We start from the raw sequence: 22639 nt of genomic DNA on the forward strand, positions 1-22639 counted from the left end.
GTGCATTGTTTTAAATTTCACTGAAACAATTAAAATATTTCCGTTTCCATCCCTACAGAAACGAAATATCAATGAATTCCTCGCATGTCATTATCTCTGATTGAAATTCGACCGAAATTCCCAAAATTTGACCAAATGGTTGGAACGAAAAAAATGGAAAGATGTTATGATTTGCAATTCATTTCATTAATGTAGATTATGATATTTGGTAGGCAACATCATTGGACCGCACAACAAAGTAATCGTATTTTATGCATGGGATGCCAGATCAGCATGTGGCCTATAATACTCATAACTCTATGTGGTATTGACATAGTTGGGGTCCTTGATGGGGAGACGAGTCATTGTATTTTCTTGTACTTCACTGTATTGTACTTCTATTCCATATATATTTGACACCAGATGTCACTAGTTATTTGATGTGATTAAGCTATTATGGATGGCTTTCTTGCTTATGTGATGGTTGCTAAGTTTGTATTTGTGCCTATTTTAGCATTTCCCAAAGTTTCATCTCAAAATTCATCATTGTATATATTTCCATACGTTTTCGTGATTTTACAAGATTTCCATGGAAAACGAAATGTTTTTGCTTCCGTGCCGACCGAAATTGAAATTTAAAGCCTTGGTGGTAGACCATCACCCAAGAGTGGGTCCCTCCCGAGCTAGGCCAGTTAAAGCTCAATTTTGTTAGCTCTAGCTTGGGGAATTCAGGACCGACCGTCTGGATTTTTTTTTTTTTTTTGGGTGTGGGGGGGGGGTGTTCCTAAGGCTCTGTTTGGATGCCACATCTCTGGCATACTCAAGGATTTCTTAAGCAAAAAAAAGAAAAGAAGCACTTTTCTTCAACTTTATGGTGCTTGGTTGCCAATTTAGCATCGAAATCCCTGGAGACTACCAGATAAGTTTCAGAGGTAATAATTGCATGTCTGGTGACGCGGCATCAATGACCCCTCCTTATACTTTCCAAGCCAAATTTCTCAAAAAGGAGGAATTTGGCTTGGAAATTTTTGATTCTTTCTCAATCTATCTTTGTGTCTCTTCCTTCTCTCTCTTCTCTTTCTATATTGGTAATGAAATCCCCTCCCATTGCTCTACGTGGTTGGCAACCAAACTTTACTTATACTATTCTACAAGGTAAATTCTAGGTAAATCAAATGTTTGCCTCCTCCCTATTGACTGCTAATACCACTAATCCGCAAGGTAACTACCTGTATCCAAACAGACCCTAAGAGACGAAAGTGGATTGACAAGATTGTCCTTCTCAGGCCCCATTGTAATGGCAATTTCAAATGAGGTAGATGTTAGAGTGGTTCTCCAAGGAATAAGGATAAAGGATCCCAACATCCTTGATCGAGTAATAGTGGAAGGCGATTCCCTTAATGTCAATAGATGGTTGAGGAGAAGTCTATCTCACCATTGGAGAATTGCCCATTGGATAGATGAGATTTTGGACCATGTTGCTGGATCAGCTCTCTTTTCAACACGATAGAAGATCAGCTAATAGTGACACCGATAGGCTTGTCAGGGAAGGGGTAGCCAGGGAGAGTCTAGTGATCTTTTATTTTCATCTCCCTTTGAGGGGTTTATTGTCTTTCTTGTATTTTCTTCCGTGTTGACCATCTCGGTTGCGGGGTTTTCCCTTCTTCATTCTAATATAATTCTTCTTCTTCCGTATTGACCATCTCGGTTGCGAGGTTTTCCCTTCTCCTTTATCATTTTAATATAGCACATAGTAACTAAGTCATTTATTACCTGTCATACTAAGCATTGACTGAGTTTTTTGCTCCCACGTTGTGATGTAGCTACTGCATCTGTCATTATGGGTGTTATATTGCTTGTTTGAGTTCAACCATCCATTTTATTTTTTAAATTCACATGCATTTGGTTTTCAAGTTTTTATTTTCTGATGCTTTTGGAGATTTTTAGCTAATTTGAGCTTTGTGCTCTCTTACTCATAGGTTTCCACATGGCTAAAGCAGCAGTAGATGTTCCTCCCAAGGGTGGGTTTAGTTTTGATTTATGCCGAAGAAATGAAATGCTTCTGCAGAAAGGTGTTCAGCCTCCATCTTTCAGGAAGACCGGAACTACTATTGTTGGTTTAGTTTTCCAGGTATGAATATTCACAATTCTACTTATTAATAAATCAAAACGAGAATGTATTTACATTCCCCCTCTCTCTTTGCTTTGAATTGGAATGCCTTGACTCTAGAGTTGAAGTACTAAGCTCTTCTATATAGTCTTGCTAAATCTGGAATTCCTCCATTGTTCTCTCTCTTCAATGATGTCCCAAGACTAGCAATTTATAGTTTAAAGGAATCACTAGTATGCTTACGGATTTGCATGTAGATCAGAAAATGAAGTCAAATGGGAAACCTCTAAATTATATTATTCTATTTGTGATTTCTTTACATGAATGAGTATTTCATTGGCATTTAACCAATCATGCATGCGGTTTTATTCAATCGAAAGCTAAATACCAACTTCAAACCAAATTGTAGTAACCAATCATGCATGCGGTTTTATTCAATCGAAAGCTAAATACCAACTTCAAACCAAATTGTAGGTTCTTACCAAGTTTTGTGATAATGAGAGATTGGCCAAAAGTACGAGGGAAGAGATATACCGCATTGGAGTTGGTTTAAATCTGCATCTGGTCCGCATTAAACAAGGCTTCTTGATCATCTATCAAGTTATATCATTGGAGTCTTACTTTTTACAACATCATTGAAATTGTCTGGAGGATTTGACTTTAGTGAAGTTGGATTGGGGTATGGACTTGTTTTGTCTCTTTTTCTAGAAATAATAACTAGCTTTATTAAGAAGAAAAAAGTGAATGAACCAATAAACAAAAAGATAGGTCTTGAGATATTCCATTCATTGAGGCTATCCCTGGTGTCAAAGGGGTCTTTCCTTTTCTTATTATGTTATTTCTGTCTTTTGACTCGTAGTGGGAGTTAGTAGATACTTTTCCACCTAAACCACTTAAGTTCCTTAAGTTATTAGCGTTTTGAATGGGGATACATATTAGTTTTGAAAATCTTAAGTTGTACGGGCAATTTAGTCATTGTATTGTTATTTCCCACATGACATCATGTCGCTGAAGTGACCAAGATGACCCACATTGAAACAATAAGAGTCCTAATATTGTTTAGTTTTAAGGATCCCAGTAGTAAAGTAAGAAGAGTTCATGTATTAGGTGAATCAGAGTGCTCAAGTTTTATTGATACAGGTGCATTCCCGCTACAATGTTGCTGCCTGATTTTCAAGGTGATTTTTGGACTATTAGATGGAAGAATCTGGAAAAATGGTAAACTAGGAGGTTGTAGCCCCTTTTGAGATGTTTCCAACGAGTGTAGGCATGAAAAAATCAGACAAGTGGTTGAAGAGTTATGGCTGTTTTAGTCGACACTAGTAGACTGTGTCTGTTAGTTCCTTGGATAGTTAATGTGTTTGTGAGTTCCTAAGTCATCTAGTTGGTGGGCTAGGTTGAACATTTTTTTCTCTTGTCTTCCTTTATTAACAGTGTAGCAAACATCTACAGAAGGGAATTTGGTTGAAGAAGAAAAAAATTCTAAGTATTTGGCAAGAATTTTGCTTCTTGTTCTTCCTCCACAACCCAAAGGATTGAGTTCGTCAACCCGAACGGTATCGAAGTGCTTCCAGAGCATCTAGGTGTAACCTTGCGAAAGTGATTGTGAAGCGATCCTACGTTACTGCTTACCAATGAGAAATTTGTGCTTGTTCGAATTTCTCAATGGCCAACCGATGTCGCCGAGGTTCGATTGCAATTGAGGCTCCTAATCGAGAGAGGGATCTCCATGATATCGAGATTGAGGAGTTGAGGCATCAAGTCCAAACCCTTACTGAGAGGTTAGCTCTACAAGAGCCTCTGGATGAGGTGGAGGAAAGTAATGGATCGGAGTTGGACGTCAACCCTTTCGCTCGGCGACGCCAACCCCAAGGAGAGTGGTGGCTCTTCTTCAAGACCTCTCCCTTTTCGTCCACGTTTCATCGATGTTAAGGTGGAGATTTTCGAGTTTGAAGGAAAAATGCAACTGGATGTCTTCATGGAATGGCTTACTACTATTGAACGAACTTTGGAGAGAGGGTAGATTCATGGCAGGAGTTGGTACAGCAGGGGGAATTATTATAATATGGAGAGAGGGCAGATTCCGTCGCAAGGAGATCAGAGAAGGGAGATTTTTGATATCTATAATCTTCTCTTCCTCTGACTGGAATGACGATTGGATGCTCACACAGTCATTTACGGGCTGGTTCGTTCCTCTGAAAGAAGCGAACTGTGGCAGGAGTTGAATTCTCTCCGAGAATCATGGCAGGGTCCCTGGATTCTGGGGGGTGACTTCAATACAATCCGTTTTCCATCCGAAAAGAATACACTTACGAGAAGCACAACCAGCATGAGGAATTTTTCCAATTTTATTCAAAAACATGAATTATTGGATATCCCGCTCAATAGAGCGAAATTCACTTGGTCCAACAATCAGGTACGCCTAGTCATGACAAGAATTGATCGTGCCCTCCTCTCCCGAGAATGGGAGGAACATTCCCCACTCATCTCTCAGAAAGCGTTGCCAAGAGCAGACTCCGACCATAATCCGATTATTCTGGAGATTTCAAACCAAGGAAGCAGGATTCTTCCCTGGGAGCCTTCGATTCCCGCTTTCGATTCTTGTTTCGATTCCCGCTCTGGCAACCTTGAGCAGGATTCTTCCCTGGGAGCCTTCGATTCCCGCTTTTGATTCCCGTTTCGATTCCCGCTTTGGCTTCAAACTTCTTTGGGGAACCGCGGCCGTTCAGATTTGATTTAGATCTGTTGGAGGTACCAGGCTTTGCGGAAAAGGTCAAGCTTTGGTGGGATGAAATTGAGATCAGGGGTTGGAAAGGATATATTCTTTGCCAAAAATTGAAGGGGCTTAAACTCAAAATCAAGGAGTGGCAAAAGGCTTTCGATGAAGAATCCAGTCATAGAAAAGAGGCCGTCTCAAACAGGTTGGCCTCCTTTGAACTCAGAGGGGAGGAAGGTCCTCTATCAGAGGGGGACCAATTGATTCGCTTGAACTTTCTGGACAAAAATGAGATGATTCTGTGTAGAGAAGAGATCCGCTGGAGACAGAAATCCCGTGCCTTGTGGCTAAAGTCTGGGGATATGAATTCCAAATTCCTTCACCGAACAGCCAACTCCCGAAGGAGGATAAACCTGATCAATTGTTCAAAGCATGGGGACTTAATAGTTGAAGATCCTAATCTCATCAAATCCTTAATCGTGGAATTCTATTCGGGCCTCTATTCCAAATCATTGGAGTGGCGCCCGAAGATGGAGGGACTCCAATTCAAATGTATCTCGGCTGGACAGAGGGCCAATCTGGAACGAAACTTCACAGAGGAGGAGGTCGAACAAGTTACCTTTTCATGGCTGGGGACAAGGCCCCAGGACCGGATGGCTATCCTTTGGCTTTCTTCCAGTTTTTTTGGAGGATCTTCAAAGAGGACATTATGGCATTCTTTCTCGAATTTGCCCAAAGGAGAATCATTAGTGAAGCAGTGAAAGCAACTTTCATTGCCTTAATTCCAAAGAAGGAAGGGGTAATTGGAATAAGAGACTTCCGCTCGATCAGCCTGATGCATTGTATCCCCAAAATAGCTGCCAAGTTACTAGCCCGAAGAGTGAAGAATTGCATGGGGATATCTGAAATATAGATGTGACAACCCAAGAGGAGGGGTGACTTGGTCAATTAGAAATTTTAGGCTTGATTAAGGGAAGATTAAAAATTAATTCATTTAATTAAGCACTAATTAGTCTAACTCTTGTTCAAATAAGTATATCAATGAAAGCCAGGGTTTAGACTTTCTAATCATGCACATTTAGCTAACCCTTGTTTAAATACATATTATAATGCGTAGGGTTTAACCATTTCAATCAAGTGCATTTACTAACTCTTGTTCAATCAAAATCACAAATATAAGTTAGGTTAGAGATTACCAATCACCACACGTGCAAGAGAAGGAAAGGAAGAGAGAGAGAGCGACAGTGAACACAAGATTTATAGTGGTTCGGTCTATCACAAGACCTACTCCACTCTTCACCTCCGCGTGTGAGTTCCACTATCTCGATCCTTCTTCAAGGCCGGATCAATGAGCCATTACATGATCAAGCTTTTCCATTCTCAAGGGCCAAAGCGAAGCTCGCTTTTCCATTCTCATGGGCCAAAGCGAAGCCTGTTTTTCCATTCTCAAGGGCCGAAGCGAAGCCCATCTGCAAGAAGCCTTCGGCGAGGGGACACACCCTCATATGCCGGATTCACTATTCTTAACGGCCCGAATCGGTGACCCTCAATGAAGAACAAAGAAAAATAAAAACTCTCAATGCCTCTTAATAGGCTGATTACAAAATTTAAGCTCACAATCACTCCTAAGAAATAAGCAAAAGAAAAGCCCTATGGAGTGCCTCTTGAAAGAATGTGGAAATACATGTTCAAAGAGGTTTTGCTTTTGATTTTCAAAATAAAGCTCCGGGAGAAATGGGATTTGATCTTTCTCAAATGTTCAAAAGTTGGTAGAGATAGGTTTTAATCATGTATATATAGTATATTTGAAAATATGATCGTTTGGGGTAAAACTGTAAATAACTGGCTTGAAAAAGAAAAACAGAAAATGCCCCAACGGCTAGTTTGCCCGACCGTCGCGGTCGATCGAGCCACCGCAGTCGCCCGCCCCTATCGGGCGCCCTTTTATATTTTCAAATTTTTTACCGTCGCGGTCGATCGGCCCCATGGCGGTCGTCCGGCGAGGCTAACTTGTTAGCTTAAAAATTCGGCTAAAAAACCTATCCGCGGTCGACCGTCCCATTGTGGTTGTCCGCCAAGCCCAACCTGGATGTTTTCTGGATTTTCAGAAAATCAATCCGCGGTCCACCGGATTGGCTCGGTCGACCGGCCCAATAAATTTCGAGATGTCCTGGACTTCCAGGTTCTATCTCGTGGTCGCCCGGCAAAGCCGGTCGACCGGCCCTGTGTGAAATTACATTTTTAACTTTAAAAATCAGGGGCTTTTGGGCCATGGTCTTGGGCTTAGTTCTTAGGTTTTCAAATACATTTTTAGGTGTGTGTATGGTTTTCAAAGATGTAAAAGTTAAGTATGAAAACCATTTGAAAACCTTTTGAAAGTGCATTTGAACATAAAATCAAGAGGACTCCAAATACATTCTAAAAATGAATACCATGAGTCTTCTTGAAATGTGTCGGCTCCTTTGCACTTTCTAGGATTTCTTCAGCTTGAGTGAACATCTTCAACTTGATATGGCTCATGTGACTTCTTCTCCAATCTTCAATGCATGTTGAGGTACATGAGGTGTCACCATGGCATGTTCGACTCCAAGTTCTTTCTTGACACTTGCTAGGAACTTGTGGAATCTTCATGATGAGCTTCTTGATTTGAACATCTTCAAATGAGGATGTCTTCACTGTAGGTGCAAGCTCTTGGTTCCTTTGCTCCTTGATCCACAAGCCATGTGTTGTGAAGAGTTGTGTAATGGCAATTATGACATAAAATTCTTGTATACAACACAACACCTCAAAGCAACACATCAGTCCATAAATGCTAATCAATTTGGTTTGCTAGCATCAAAACAAGAAGGTAAGGTGAATGATTAACCCATGGAAACCCTTGGGCTTACAATATCATATCGCAATTCCAGGGAGCCTTTGTTGATTCAAGGCAGATACTGGATGGTGTCTTTATAGCTAATGAACTCATTGATTCAGTAAAGAGAAGTGGGCGTCCGTGCCTAGTGTTCAAAATTGATATAGAAAAGGCCTATGACCATGTTGATTGGGATGTCCTCGACTTCATTCAAGACAAAATGGGTTTCGGGCCATCCTGGAGGAAGTGGGTCAGAGCACTGATATCAGCCAACTCCTTCTCAGTAATCATTAATGGCTCAGCGGAAGGTTTCTTTAAAGCATCAAGGGGGATCTGCCAGGGGGACCCATTGGCACGGTATTTGTTCATCATGGTAGTTGAGTCACTGAGTTTGATGTTGACAAAAGCAAACAAAATGGGGTTGATTGGGGGATTTCGAGTGGGACCCGTAGTTGAAGGGATAACCCATCTACAATTTGCAGATGACACATTAGTCTTCCTTCTGTACACCCCTCAGGCTATCTCTAATGTTATGACAATCCTCAAGTGGTTTGAGGTTACATCGGGCCTCAAAATCAATTTAAGCAAAAGCATGCTCTTGGGCATAAATTTGAATCACATAGAGGTGCAAATATTGGCAGCGTCTATTGGGTGTTCTACGGATTCTTTTCCTGTTTCCTATCTGGGCTTGCCCTTAGGATTCGGTATTCCATTGGCGTCCCAATGGGATCCTGTAATTGAAAGAATTGAAAGGAAGCTAGCTACTTGGAAGAAGAAATATATCTCTTTTGGGGGGAGAATTACACTAATCAAAGCAACCCTATCTAACTTGGTTGTATACTTCATGTCCTTGTACAAAATCCCAGTCAAGGTGGCCTTGAGAATTGAGAGATTGCAAAGAAATTTCTTATGGGGCGGAGACGGGACACTAAAGAAGGTAAGTCATTTAATTAGCTGGGATAAAGTCACGCAGTCAAAGGCAAATGGGGGCCTGGATATTGGCAAGATTAGATTACGTAACAAATCGTTGATTGGCAAGTGGCTGTGGAGATATGGTAAGGAGAAATCTGCCTTATGGCATCGAGTTACTGGGCTAAAATATGGCTCTGAATGGGGGGACTGGAGCTTCAGAAAACCCGCTGGAGGAAAGGGCTCTTGTGCATGGAAATCCATCTCTGTTATGTTAAAGAGGAATTTGACCAATTAATCCGCTACAAAGTGGGAAAGGGCACCAAAGTAAGATTTTGGCTGGATCTCTGGTGCGGCCAATCTAAATTAGGCCTGGAATTCCCGGGACTTTTCAGAATCGCTTCTAACCCTGAAGCAACAGTTGCTGACTACCTGGTGAGAGAGGGTCAGGGAGGAAGAGGATTCTGGGATATTCGTTTGCATCGAAACCTTAAGGATGATTCTATTCAAGAACTTCAGAGACTACTTCTACTCATAGAATCGACATATTGCTCGTAACATAAGGAGGATGAAAGAATCTGGATTCCAGCATCTAATGGGGACTTTTCTGCCAAGTCCTTCTTCACTGTTAAATGATGGTCATATTTCTCCGATGAGGCGCATTTGGAAATCACTGGCCCCACCAAGGGTAGTGGCTTTTGGATGGACCTTGATACACCGAAGGATTAATACATGTGATCGCCCAAAGAAAAAACATTTCAGTATGGCGAGTATGTGTGTTCTATGTCATCAAAATGAAGAAACTTTGGATCATCTAATGTTGCACTGCCCTTTTGCTTATCATTTATGGGTAAGAGCAATTGGAGCTTTTGGGATCTCTTGGGTGTGTCCTCAATCTATCAGCTCCCTCCTATTTGGATGGCGTGCAGGGCCTTTTGGAGAAATGAGAAGATATCTCTGGGCAACGACTCCATACGCCATCGTATGGAATATCTCGAAAGAATGTAATATACGCATTTTTCAGGAGAAAAGTAGAACTGCGGCTCGTGTTGCCTCGGATATCAAGATTGAAATGATTTCTTGGACAAGGGCGAAGAAACAAACTCCTTATGAGATGGGCGACCTCATAAGGAATTGGTGGTCAGTAATATGGGATAAAACTATCCGCTCCAAGCCAAAACCCAAATGGACGAGTCCGCCGACGGAGTGGTTGAAATTGAACTTCGATGGCAGCTCTTTGGGCAATCCTGGAAGGGCAGGGGTTGGAGGAGTAATTAGAAACTCTTCTGGATCAATAGTTATGACGTATTCGGGACCTTGTGGAATATGTGATGCTAACGAGGCTGAGGTTAGAGCATTACTTCTTGGTCTAAGGTGGGCACCTGAACATGATCAACGTCCTCTTATCATGGAAGGTGACTCCTCAAATGTAGTGGCCTGGGCTTCTGAATCATCAAAGGGTCCTGGAGATTGCAGGAGATTGTAGCTGAAATATTGGATCTAATGCGGGTACTCAACCCGAGTCTTGAACATCGAAGGCGATCGACAGACGAGATGGCTGACACTCTAGCCAAAGCGGGAGCCGACTGGGAGGATTTTGAAATAGTATCATATTTGTAATGAGCTCATTCCATGAAGGATATTGTAGTCACAACCTCTAGAAGGGTGCTTTCTCCCTTTTGAAAAACATCTGAAATGTCCGATGCTCTACTAATATTTGTAACAGCAGGCTGGGACCACTGGTCCTGAATGCTTTTTCAATATTAATGCAAAATTGTCATCTTTCAAAAAAAACTATTGAACAAACTTTTGATTACAAAAAAGTTCTTGACGAGCACAAAGTGAAGATCACGACAATCAAACTTCGCAAGCATGCCTCAATATGGTGGGAACAACTAAAGATTCAACATGAAAAGACCAGCAAATCAAAGATCAGTTCATGGGAAATAATGAAGAAGGAGCTTTGTAAGAAGTATCTACCGAAAATTTATCTACAAGATGCGTTTGTGGTGTTGTATCAATTCCAACAAGGGACTCGCTCTGTAGATGACTACACGAAAGAGTTTGCAATATGATGGTAGGAGTTGCTGAACCTGAAGAACAAACTATTGCTTGATATCTAGGAGGGTTGAGGCATGACATCAAAGAAAAGGTGCAACTGCAACCTTATTGGTACTTAAATGATGTTTATCATTTTGCTAGCAAAGTAGAACAATAACTACAGCTACGAAGAGAGCAAGGGCCAACGGGTTCTTTTAGAGCTCAGAATCTTGGTCATGAGTCCACTCCTAACCGGAGAGTACGCCTCAATCTTGTCCCTTCATTAGCATCTACCGACCGCCCAATCATGATGCGACTCCAACTTATAAACATCCTAATCCTTTGTTGCCCCAATGTTTCAAATGCCAAGGATATGGTCATATCGCATCGGAGTGCCCCAATCGCAAAGTTGTCACACTTGTGAATGGTGAAATACAAGAGCTCGATGATGAACTGACAACCAAGCCTCAAGGAGATGAAGAGGATGTCATCCATAGTGATCAGGGCGAGCTCCTTGTGGTGCAAAGAGCTATGAATATGGACCGCTCTAAAGAAGACAACGATTGGCTTCGCCAAAATATTTTTCATACCCACTTCTCATGGCAAGGTTTGCAACGTTATTATCGACCCGCGTAGTTGCAAAAATATTGTTGCAACGGTAATGGTGGATAAGTTGAACCTTAAGATCGAACCTCATCCTCATCCTTACACTCTCTCTTAGATTAATCATGGAAACGAGATAAAGATCTCTAAGCGTTGTCTTGTTCCTTTCTCCATTGGCACTAAGTATAGAGATGAAGTCTGGTGTGATGTCCTACCTATGGATGCATGTTATTTACTTTTGGGGCACCCTTGGGAGTTCGACCGCAAAGTCATCCATGATGGCTTCAAGAACACCTACTCTTTTGTTAAGGATGGAGTTAAGTTAACTTTGGCTCCCTCGTGGTTAGAAAGAGAACTCAAACCCAACAAGGGGAAGAGTAACTTCTTTCTTTCCAAGACTGAATTTGATCAAGAGACCAAGGACAATAGCATATCCTATGCTCTACTTGTTGTTGAAGCTAATGGGGAGTACAAAGAATTTTGACGACAATTTAATGAATTCATCACCAAAGGAACTGGATCTGATAGCACATTAGTGGGACCAATGGAGATTAAAGAGTTAGGTGGGTGGAAAAATATTACATCGATGTCTTCATCTATTTACATGTATCCATTTCTATTCGATCCGACATTGAAGCCTTCAGCGGATATTCATGAATTCAAGCATGTTCAAGATAGAGACATTATATTTTCGTCTTTGAAATTATTCAGTAGGATTTGATCCTCAAGAGTTTAAGATGATTAACATTCTTCGACACTTCAAAACTCGAAGACGAATTTTCTTGAACTAGGGAAGTTTGGCAAACTTCAAGATCGTGCGCATGGTCCGTTTGGAGTGCTTAAGAAAATTGAGGATAATGCATTCAAGATTGAATTACCTGGTGATTATGGCATTTCAACTACTTTCAATGTTTCTGATCTTATTCCATATCTTGAAAGTGACCCGGTCAAGTCAAAGACGAGTTGACAGTCAACCAGGGGAGATTGATGCATGTGCATTCCCGCTACAATGTTGCTGCCTGATTTCCAAGTTGATATTTGGACTATTAGATGGAAGCATCTGGAAAAACGGTAAACTAGGAAGTTATAGCCCTTTTTGTGATGTTTCCAACGAGTATAGGCACACAAAAATCGGACACTGTTTTAGTAGACTGTGTCTGTTAGTTCCTAGGATAGTTAATGTGTTTGTGACATTTTTGGGGGGATCCAAAGCATTCATTTGATGGGCCCTATCATATATAGGGTGTGTACAAAAAATCAGCTCCATTGGATCATCCTAACCCTTCCATTTGTGGAGGGAAAAAATGGGCAGATTTGTGGACAAACAATATCTGTGCTGTGGATTCCCCGTTTACTTGTTCGACTGCGGCAAGGACTGTCTTCGAGCTCCGAACACGGACCCAAAAGGAGCGGGTTCTCCAGTCCAGGTTCCCATGAATATAATTGTCTATCAAATTCCACCCCTTACCTTAGTCGTTCGGTCCCTCGCCCGGGGACCTCACTTGCACACGAGACTATCGAACGCTAGCTTGAACGCACGCTTTTTCCCTCCACAAATGGAAAGGTTAGGATGATCCAGTGGAGCTGATTTTTGGTACACACCCTATCTATGATAAGGCCCATCAAATGGATGCTTTAGTTCCCCCCAAAAATGTGGGCCCACCAATGTTTTCTGCAGACGAGCTCAGATAAGCTATCTGTGCTCGAGCGTAGAAACAATTTTTACGTATATGGGCTTACTGTTCTGGGCTCGAGCGCAGAGCATGGTGTTTGTGATTTCCGGGTGTTTGTGAGTTCCTAAGTCATTTATGAGTTTGTGAGTTACTAAATTAGTTAGTGGGCTAGGTTGAACATTTTTTCTCTTGTCTTCCTTTATTAAAAGTGTAGTAAACATCTGTAGAAGGGAATTTGGTTGAAGAAGAAAAAATTTCTAAGTATTTGGGAAGAATTTTACTTCTTGTTCTTCCTCCACAACCCAAAGCATTGAGTTCATTGATCCGAATGGTATCATTTATTCTAATAAGAGTCCATAAGTGAGTCCAAGTTTATCCTAGGCTGTCCATAAGTATTGAGTTCGTCCACCCCGTACTTGATGCCTGGAGGTCTCTGACCTCATACCAAACTCATCGCGAGCCGGTGATGTGGGAACACTTGGTTACGACCCTGGGTTTGAGCCCCCTTTTCGTATTCCTAGTACTCTTGGTCACTTGCTCCGGATTATTCCCTCAATACTTACCACCATTGTCCAAACCCCCACCTTCGCTAACCATCGTAGTTGGGGAGGAATCTAAATCGATAATGGGGATGCTTGTCTCCGGCTGATTTTGGGAACCTGAAGCAGTCGACATATCGAAAAAGCAAGAAAAAAAGAAAAGCGAAGAGAAAAGGAAAGGAGAAAAGGACTCACCAACAAAGAAGGGGGACCGAAGGAAAATTGCAGAGATTCGTAGGGAAAATGGCCAAAGGAATGCTAACGCTGCCGTGGAAGATAACCAGAAACAATAGGGCTAACCGGAAAGGAAGGTGATCCACCAGAAAATTCAAAGCTTTCTCTCTGATTGTGGCAAAACGCGAAGATTGAAAAAGTAATCATCCCTTTTTAAAGAAGAGGATACCACCCGCATGAGGTAACGGTCCCGTCGCTTCGGGAAATGGGTCCCCCGCCACGTAGCTCTCCATGAATCTCTCATAGAAGCCGTGACCATAACTCTACTGTCACCCCTTCATAAATAAGGGAACACCGTTTCCCCAGAGGTTACGGCATTAACCCTTCCCGAAAAGATGCGTATTTTAGTGTAAAGCGTGACAACGTTTCAAATTCCCGCCAAAAGGGTATATAAAAATGACAAGTGTTGAAACTTGAAACCTACCGGCAGACCTTCAAGGCCTCCCTGCTTGGCTGCCCCAAAGGCGGACCCCATCTTCCTACTTATGAGAAGGTCCGAACATCATAAGACCTGGATGAGCGATGGCCTACGAAGAGCATCCGTCCAAGGTCGGCATTAGGGACTAGAAGTCATCTTCTGCTCTCTGACAGGATCACTTCCCCGACCTTCAAAAATGCTCGAGGAAGTGGGGGGCAATATGTTAGGGGTAAACTTGGTAATCCCCCTTAAAGACCTCGGCACGTGGCAAAGACACGCGTTCTGGTCCCCATGTCCTTGTCCGCTGTTTCATTGACAAACGCCATCACCAGAGGCAGAAAGGTGCTTTCCATACGACGTCACGCCATCATCACCTCTTTGCTAATAAAGCCGTGACACGTAGCCCTCACACCAAATTCGGAGCTCCTTTCCCTATAAAAGCCCCCACGTTCGAATGTACCAGGATCTCCTTTGTTGGGCTCCCTTCACTTCATCTTCAACCTCGGAAAACCTCAGATAAGCTCACACTTGTTTTTTCCATCATTTGGCTTTAACTGAGGTATCATTTTCTAAGTTGAGCATCAGAGTGGCTTCCCGGAGCCATAGCTCTAGGACCCCTAATGATTTCTCTGTGAGCACATATCACAGATTGGGACTCTACCAACCCTTGGATCAAGGGACCAGATTTCAGCATCATTAGCTCCTAAGGTTCTCCAAGATAACCTGCGAACCTCTGGGTTTGCACCATGTTTGAGTTGGGTCACGCTCTTGTAGTATTTGAATTGTAGGTGGTGGCGGGAAGGCTGGTGAGAGGAGGACAAGGGAGATGGGACAAGACACAGAAGAAGTAGGAGTTGTGGTGGTAAGTGAATAAGATGCTGTTGGTGTTGGTATGAGGTGTGAAACCATCATCTTGCTTAGCTGCTCTTGTGGTGAAATTTATTAAGGAAGCCGTGGCATGATGACAACGTATGATATCTAGTAGTAGTAGCAGCAACAGCAGCAGTAGTAGTATTGATGGTAAATTCATGTAGGTTTGTAAATTCAAAAGACTATTAAGGAACTAAGGATGTAAAAGATGGGATATAATTTTGCTCCGGCAGTAATTATCGCCTCCAAAAAAACGAAAAGTAATTATTACTGCCTCCAAACGAAAAACCAAGGCAGATATCAATCCCATTTTCTTTAACAATGTAACTGGGTGGAGCAACTACTACCACCCCAGCACATGATAAGACACAAAAAAACAACGGAAGGTGTGGGAATTTAGGCTATAGGGCATGCGTATCAATCCCCTAAATATAATATGTTATTTGTTATAACTTTACATGATTATATAATTTGTTATAAGATACATGATCGCTTGTTGAATGTCAGACATTTATCAAAGTTGATGCATATTGATGGGTGACATGACTGCCTTTGGAACTTAATGTGGTCATGAGTCATTCAAACTTTCTGATTCCAAAATTTATCATTCTTTCTTGTTTCTTATTTTCATTTTCAGGATGGTGTTATTCTTGGGGCAGATACCAGAGCGACTGAAGGACCTATAGTTTGTGATAAGAACTGTGAAAAAATTCATTATATGGCACCAAACATTTATTGCTGTGGAGCAGGAACTGCTGCTGATACAGAGGCAGTAACAGGTGTTTTTCAAGACTGATGTTTATATGATCTATGTCCCAAATATCTCCGTGTTTTCATCCTGACATTTTGATAAAATGACAAAATCCCTAAATTATCCCGAGATTTTAAAAATGTAGCGATATTTTCATTTTTATCATAAAATATCACGATAATATAACGATATTATCCCAATATTTTTACAATATTTTTATTTTAGATTTTTTCATAAATGTTGTATATTTATATATTTTTTTAAATAATTTTATTTCTATCGAAAAAGCTCAACTCAACTCAACAAAGCCTTTGTCCCAAACTAGTTGGGGTCGGCTAAATGAATCCCTTAGAAAAATTTCATGAAGAAGGTGAAAGGAATCTACCCTACTCTAATCCTGGCTCTAGTTGGGTTTTTCCACGTGGATCATTTTTTCCATTCTATCCTATCTAAGGTCATGTTCTATGTTATGTTCGTAGCTATCAAGTCTTTCTACACTGCTTCTACCCAAGTTGTTTTCGGTCTGCCCCTACCTCTTTTTACTCCATTAATTTGGCACGAGTCGCCTCTTCTCACTGGAGCATCCAAAAGCCTACGTTGGATATGTCTAAACCATCCTAAGCGGTGCTCTTTCATATTCTCCTCGGTGCCTCCCCCACCTTTTTACGAATGTCTTCATTTTTAATTCTATCTAACCTTGTGTGGCCGCACATCCATCTAAGCATTCGCATCTCCGCTAGACTCATTTATGCACATGCTGCTTCTTGGTGGCCCGACATTCTGAGCCGTATAGCATGGCTAGCCTCACAGCCAATGTTCTGAAAATAAGAATCGTATCGTAAATCGTAAGAGGGGTCGGATCGTAAATCGTAAGATTTTTTCAGATTTATATATAAAAATCAGAAAAAAATAATAAAAAATAGGAAAAATTACAAATAAGAATAAAAAGAGTAATTATCAAATTTTCATTCAAAACCATTAAAATAAATAACATGAAATGCTTGATAACCACCTAACCGATTGTCATAAGTAAAATTAATTAACCATTCATTACCAAAATAGTAAAATCCATTCATTCTCTTTATAATGATCTAAAAAAAAACGTTAAAATCTCACACATCAACCAGAAAACAAAACATGAAACATATCATGATTGTATAAAATATAGATCGTGGATGTCGTCGATCCCATTCACATCCTCATCATCATCTTCGCCATCGGCATCAGTAGTTCCTCCCTCAACATTAACACCCTCATCTCCATCATCTGTGTCAGGAGCAGAGCCAAATTCTTCTTCTTCATCTTGCAATTGACACTTGTGCGTCCTTTTGTTGAGGTTTCTAACGCCTGTTACATTTACAAGAATGAATATAAATAAATCATGTCTTTATTACTAAGAAAAGAAATTACAAATAGCTTACGTCTTTTCTTTTGTTGAGGCGCATGGCTGGAGCCAGGGCCCGTCTCATTTTCTGCAGCTTCTTCCACCAAACATTCACCCATATCCAGCCAAGTCGTGTCTTCTGGAAGCACAGGTCCATCTTTTTCCGTTATCCACTCATCGTCCGAGTCCATGTCAGATAACGAAATAGGATCAAATCCTTTGTTGTCCCTCTTTGAATTGCGAACTTGAAGTTGAAGATTGTATTTGACAAATACAAGTGCATTCAACCTCTTTTGTTCGAGTCGGTTCTTCTTTTTGAATGTATCTAAAATAAAAAAAGTTAATAATAAAAATTAAAGGGATACAAATAAAAAGATATGAATAAAAAAAGTAGACTTACTAACATTTACCTGTTCAAATGTCCTCTAGTTGCGCTTGCAACAGCTAGTGCTACACGTCAGGCTTTCAATTCGAATTGCAAATGTTTGCAACTCGGGATATTCATCTCCAAAGGTGTCCCACCATAAACCTATTTTTCCAAAAAAATAATTATGATAATTTTTAAATATATAAGATAAGAATTCAATTAAAATTTTTAGTTAAAGAATTTTCCTGGTAGCTGTTCTTTCCTCATTAACTTTGCCATTTCTCGTCTAAAGAGACCCTTTGCTTTCTTGAACTTATCAATTTGATTGCCAATTAACACCCTCTCTTTTGAACTTGGAACTATTCTTTCTAAACAATCCAATAGCCCCACCTTAATTTCAATGTTCACGTCATTTGAGGTCTCATACTGAAACCGCAGATTTAAAAAGTTACCCGCTGCGTGCAAGGGCCTATGAAGTTGCCTGTCCCAACGTTCAGCAATGATATTCAAAATTTGCTCTTATTTATTCTTTATTTGGCCCAAATTATTTGCAATGGCCTCTTTGGCTCGGTCCATAGCCTCATAAATGTACCCCATGGCAGGCCTCTCATCTGAATCCATTAAGCGTAGGACTTTCGCCAAAAGGGATGTGCATTTCAAACAATAATACTCACTAGGCCAAAATGTGGAATCGCCCAACAAAATTCCGCGTATCTTGATCCCATCGGCTTTTTTGGAATATGGGTTTTTTTGCCAATCATCCGAGGCAAACATCTGCATCAAGCCCGCCTTTCTCTCTCTTAGACTCTTCAATGTCAGGAAGCACGTTGCAAAACATGTCACAGCTGGCCTTGTCAATTCCCCTTTCGTATGCTTACGCATTAGATGCAACACTCAACTATGATTGTAAATGTACACTATGATCATCCCGGCCTTTGTGATGTTCTCTGCATGTGTTGGTAATTTTCCAATGTCTTTGAGCATCAAATCTATGCAATGAGCGGCACAAGGAGACCAAAATAATTTTTTCATCTTCTCCATCAACAACTCCCCTGCTCTCACATATGCAGCCGTACTATCTGTGATAACTTGCATTACGTTTTCCTCTCCCACTTCTTCCACAACCGAGTCAAGTAGAGCAAACAAGTTATCTGCATTTTTTGAGATTATATTCTTCCATCATAGACTCTATGTTCTCTACTTCTCTTATGAGGAATGTATTCAATGGTAACTTAGGTCTTTTAATTCATGTCCAAAATGGCTTATGGATTCAACCATGGCGTCAAAAAAGGGGCATTTAACAAGTTTGAATGACAATGCATTCGAGTAAAAGAACCTTACTATGTTTTGGCAAACTCTCTATCCCTATCTCCCTTTTTCCAAACTTGATTGATAGTTACTTGCTTGCCAGTTTTTTTTATCCCTCTTCACCACAAAATCATCTATTTTCCTCTTCCCTAGAGCAACACGTGCATCCTCTATTTTTTCCCTATATTGATAATAGAAGTCCGGCCGCCCCACATCATACTTTGCATCATCTCTTTTCTCATTCTCTTCTTCATTTTCCTTCAATAGTAACTTAAATTTATCTGCAACATCATCCGAATTTTGTGTATAAGCAGCTACATTCTGTCTTGTACGTCCCAAATGATGCTTCATTCTAAAAACACCTCAAGAATACTCTTTCCCACAATAATTACATCTTAATCTCGTGTTGTTATTGGGAACGACTATAATGCAGTGTTCCCATGTCACATCCACTTCTCTAACTTTAACCATCTTTATGCTACACTTCAAACTTCTTAAAGCTTCAAACTTCTCAAAGCAACCCAAACTTTTAAATTCAATGTCTGAAATGGAGAACATATTATGAGTAACCGATTATTTGACCCAAAATTAAACGTAAATTTGGGTCTAATAATCAGGTTTGCACTCGAAATTAGTTCTCAAAATCCAAAACAAACAGAGCATGACAAATCAGTTTTGGTCCTTTGGACTCTAAATCAGTTCTCAAATTTGAGACCAAATAGAGCCTAAAAGGGGTCAGGCGTCAGTAGACTCGGTATTATTTGTTTTGGATTTTAAGAACTGATTGGAGTCCAATCGGTTCTCAAAAAAGCCAAAACAAACAGAGCCTAATTAGTTTTAGACTCAATCGGTTCTCAAAAGCCAAAACAAACAGAGCCTAATTAGTTTTAGACTCAATCGGTTCTCAAAAGCCAAAACGAACAGAGCCTTCAGTTTTGAACTCTAAATAAGTTCTAAAAATCCAAAACAAACAGAGCAAAGGGTCAACCCTATCTGTTTTGGATTTTAAGAACTGATTGGAGTCGAATCCGTTCTCAAAATCCAAAACAACAGAGCCTAATACTCAGTTTTGGACTCTAAATTAGTTCTCAAAATCGAAAACAAACATGTCCTAAACATTATAAAAATCAGTATTCAAAATCCAAATTAATTTTTGAAATCAGTTCTCAAAGTCTAAAACAAACATAACCTAAGTCCTAAGGCGTCCAATAATCAGTTTTGGACTTGGAATCGGGTTCTCAAAATCCAAAACAAACAAGGCCTAACCATTATAAAAAACAGTATTCAAAATCCAAATGGATTTTCGAAATCAGTCCCCAGAATCTAAAACACACAAATCCTAAGTAATCAGGCTCTGTTTGTTTTGGATTTTGAGAACCAAATCCATTCGGTTCTCAGTCCAATCGGTTCTCAAAATCCAAAAGAAACAGGGTTGAGGAATATACAGGGTTGAGGAAAAAACAGGGTTGAGGAAAAGAAATACAAAAAAAGAAAATATAATAGCATACCTGATTACGTTTTTCTTTCTTTCTTCTTCTTCTTCTTCTTCTTGGACCGTGTGGAGGAGAAACGAGTGGCGGAGGCTGGAGGAGATGGCAAACCCTAAACCGACGACGGAGGTTTCTCTTTGGGCTCTTAAAACCATAAATCGATGGAAATACAGAATGAAATAAAAAAAAGCCGTATTAAACATTTAACGTTAGTTGTGGGGCCCACCCATATTGAAATAACAATACGGAAATATTGAAATAATAATACGGAAATGAATTGTTGAATCGTACGATTCATCTAGAAAACGATTCATCTTAGCGATTCAAATCGGTAATCATCCGATTCGATTTGAATCGTACGATTTGCATTGTAAATCGTATGATTTTGATAACATTGCTCACAGCTGTCTTATAGAACTTTTCCTTCAACTTGGTAGGGATTTTACGGTCACATAGAACTCCTGAGGCAAGCTTCCACTTCAACCAACCTGCTCTTATTCTATAGTTAACATTCTCTTCAATCTCTCCTTCCTTATGTAGAATTGAACCAAGATAGCGAAAGATATCCCTCTTAGGTACCTCTTGTTTAGTCATATTTACTACATCCTCGTCCCGCCTCGTTATATTATTAAAGTTGCACTCCATATACTCTGTCTTAGCCCACTCAGTCTAAAACCTTTGGATTCCAAAGTAGTTCTCCATAACTCTAACTTAGCATTTAGTCCTACTTTGCTTTCGTCGATTAATACTATGTCATCTGCAAATAACATACACCATGGCACCTCATCCTGGATACCCTCCCTCTGTAAGCTCATCCATAACTAGCGTAAAAAGATAAGGGCTTAGAGCTAATCCTTGGTGCAGTCGTATTGTAATTGAAAACTCAGTGGACGTGCCATCCGTGGTTCTGACACTCATTACTGCTCCATTGTACATATCCTTAATCACATCAACATATTTAGTAGGCACTTTTTTTCCTTTCAAGGATCCACCACATAAGACTCCTGGGAACCCTATCATACGCTTTCTCCAAATCAATGAAAACCTTGTGAAGGTCCTTTTTATTTTCTCTAAATCTCTCCATTAACCGCCTAATCAAGAGAAGATAGCTTCCATAGTTGATCGTCCGGGCATGAAGCCAAATTGATTCTCCGACACCTTAGTCTCTTTTCTTAGTCTATGCTCAATTACCCTCTCCCAAAGCTTTATGGTGTGACTCAGTAGCTTTAGTCCCCTGTAATTGGTGCAACTCTTAATATCCCCTTTATTCTTAAATTCGTACTAATGTACTCTTCCTCCACTCATCAGGCATCTTCTTAGTCTTCAAAATATTGTTAAATAATCTAGTTAAGCAAACCAAACCTACATCGCCCAAGCATCTCCAAGTCTCAATAGGAATATTGTCAGCCCCCCTAGCCTTACTTAATTTCATATTTTTCATAGTTACTCTTACATCTGATTTTGGATTCTACGAACAAACCTCCGGTTTGTATCATCAAAAGAGTTATCAAGTTCTCTCAAATTCGCTACAGGTTCTCCATTAAACAACTTATCGAAGTAACTTTTCCACCTATCTTTAACCTCGTTTTCTTTTGCTAACAATCTTTGATTCTCGTCTTTGATGAATTTTATATGATTCATGTTCCTGCTCTTCCTTTCTCTCATCTTAGCAAGCTTGTAGACATCTTTTTCACCCTTTTTCGTTCCTAACTTGTGGTACAAATCCTCATATGCTTTGCCTCTAGCTCCCCTTACTGCCTTCTTAGCTTCTTTTTAGCCAATTTATACTTTTCAATGTTCTTTTCATTTCTACACTTATGTAAACATTTATAACACTCTCTTTTAGACCTAATCGCCTTTTGGACCTCCTCGTTCCACCACCACGTGTCTTTAGACGGCGGTCCACTTCCTCTAGATTCTCCAAGGTACCTCTCTAGCCACTTTCCAGATATAACTAGACATCCCATTCCACATAATATTAGTCCCCTCCTCAAGACTCCATGGTCCTTCTTTAAGCAGTCTATCCTTAAACATCTTTAGTTTTTCTCTTTTAAGATCCCACTACCTAGTCCTCGGATGTCTAACATCTCTATCTTTTCTCCTCCAACGTTTGATGTATATATCCAACACCACCAACATATGTTGTGTGACTAAACATTCCCCGGGTATGACTTTACAATCTTTACACGCAGCTCTGTCCTCTCTCCTAGTGAGGATAAAATCTATCTGGCTACAGTTGGTGCCACTGCTAAAGGTTATCTAGTGTGAATATCAAGTGTGAATTTCTTTTCTTAAAAAAAATATTTGTTAACATCAAATCATATGCCACTGCAAACCCTAAAATATCTTCTCCTGCCTCATTCCTATTGCCAAAACCTAGTCCTCCATGAACCC

General features: G+C 40.4%; 1 protein-coding gene across 1 annotated transcript in view; it reads left to right on the top strand.

Moving 5' to 3' along the window:
• LOC143885395 (proteasome subunit beta type-7-B) overlaps positions 1 to 22639 on the top strand; it is a 40537-nt gene that overhangs the window by 1727 nt on the left and 16171 nt on the right. Inside the window, exons 2-3 of the mRNA XM_077389550.1 lie at positions 1959 to 2110; positions 15583 to 15724. Of these exons, the coding sequence (XP_077245665.1) occupies positions 1967 to 2110; positions 15583 to 15724 (286 nt within the window). The 5' untranslated portion in view covers positions 1959 to 1966. The remainder of the gene's footprint in view (positions 1 to 1958; positions 2111 to 15582; positions 15725 to 22639) is intronic.

Source organism: Tasmannia lanceolata, unplaced genomic scaffold (genome assembly GCF_043159265.1).
Source record: "Tasmannia lanceolata isolate RefF3 unplaced genomic scaffold, GAP_Taslan_0.1 ptg000008l, whole genome shotgun sequence".
Lineage (NCBI taxonomy): Eukaryota > Viridiplantae > Streptophyta > Magnoliopsida > Canellales > Winteraceae > Tasmannia > Tasmannia lanceolata.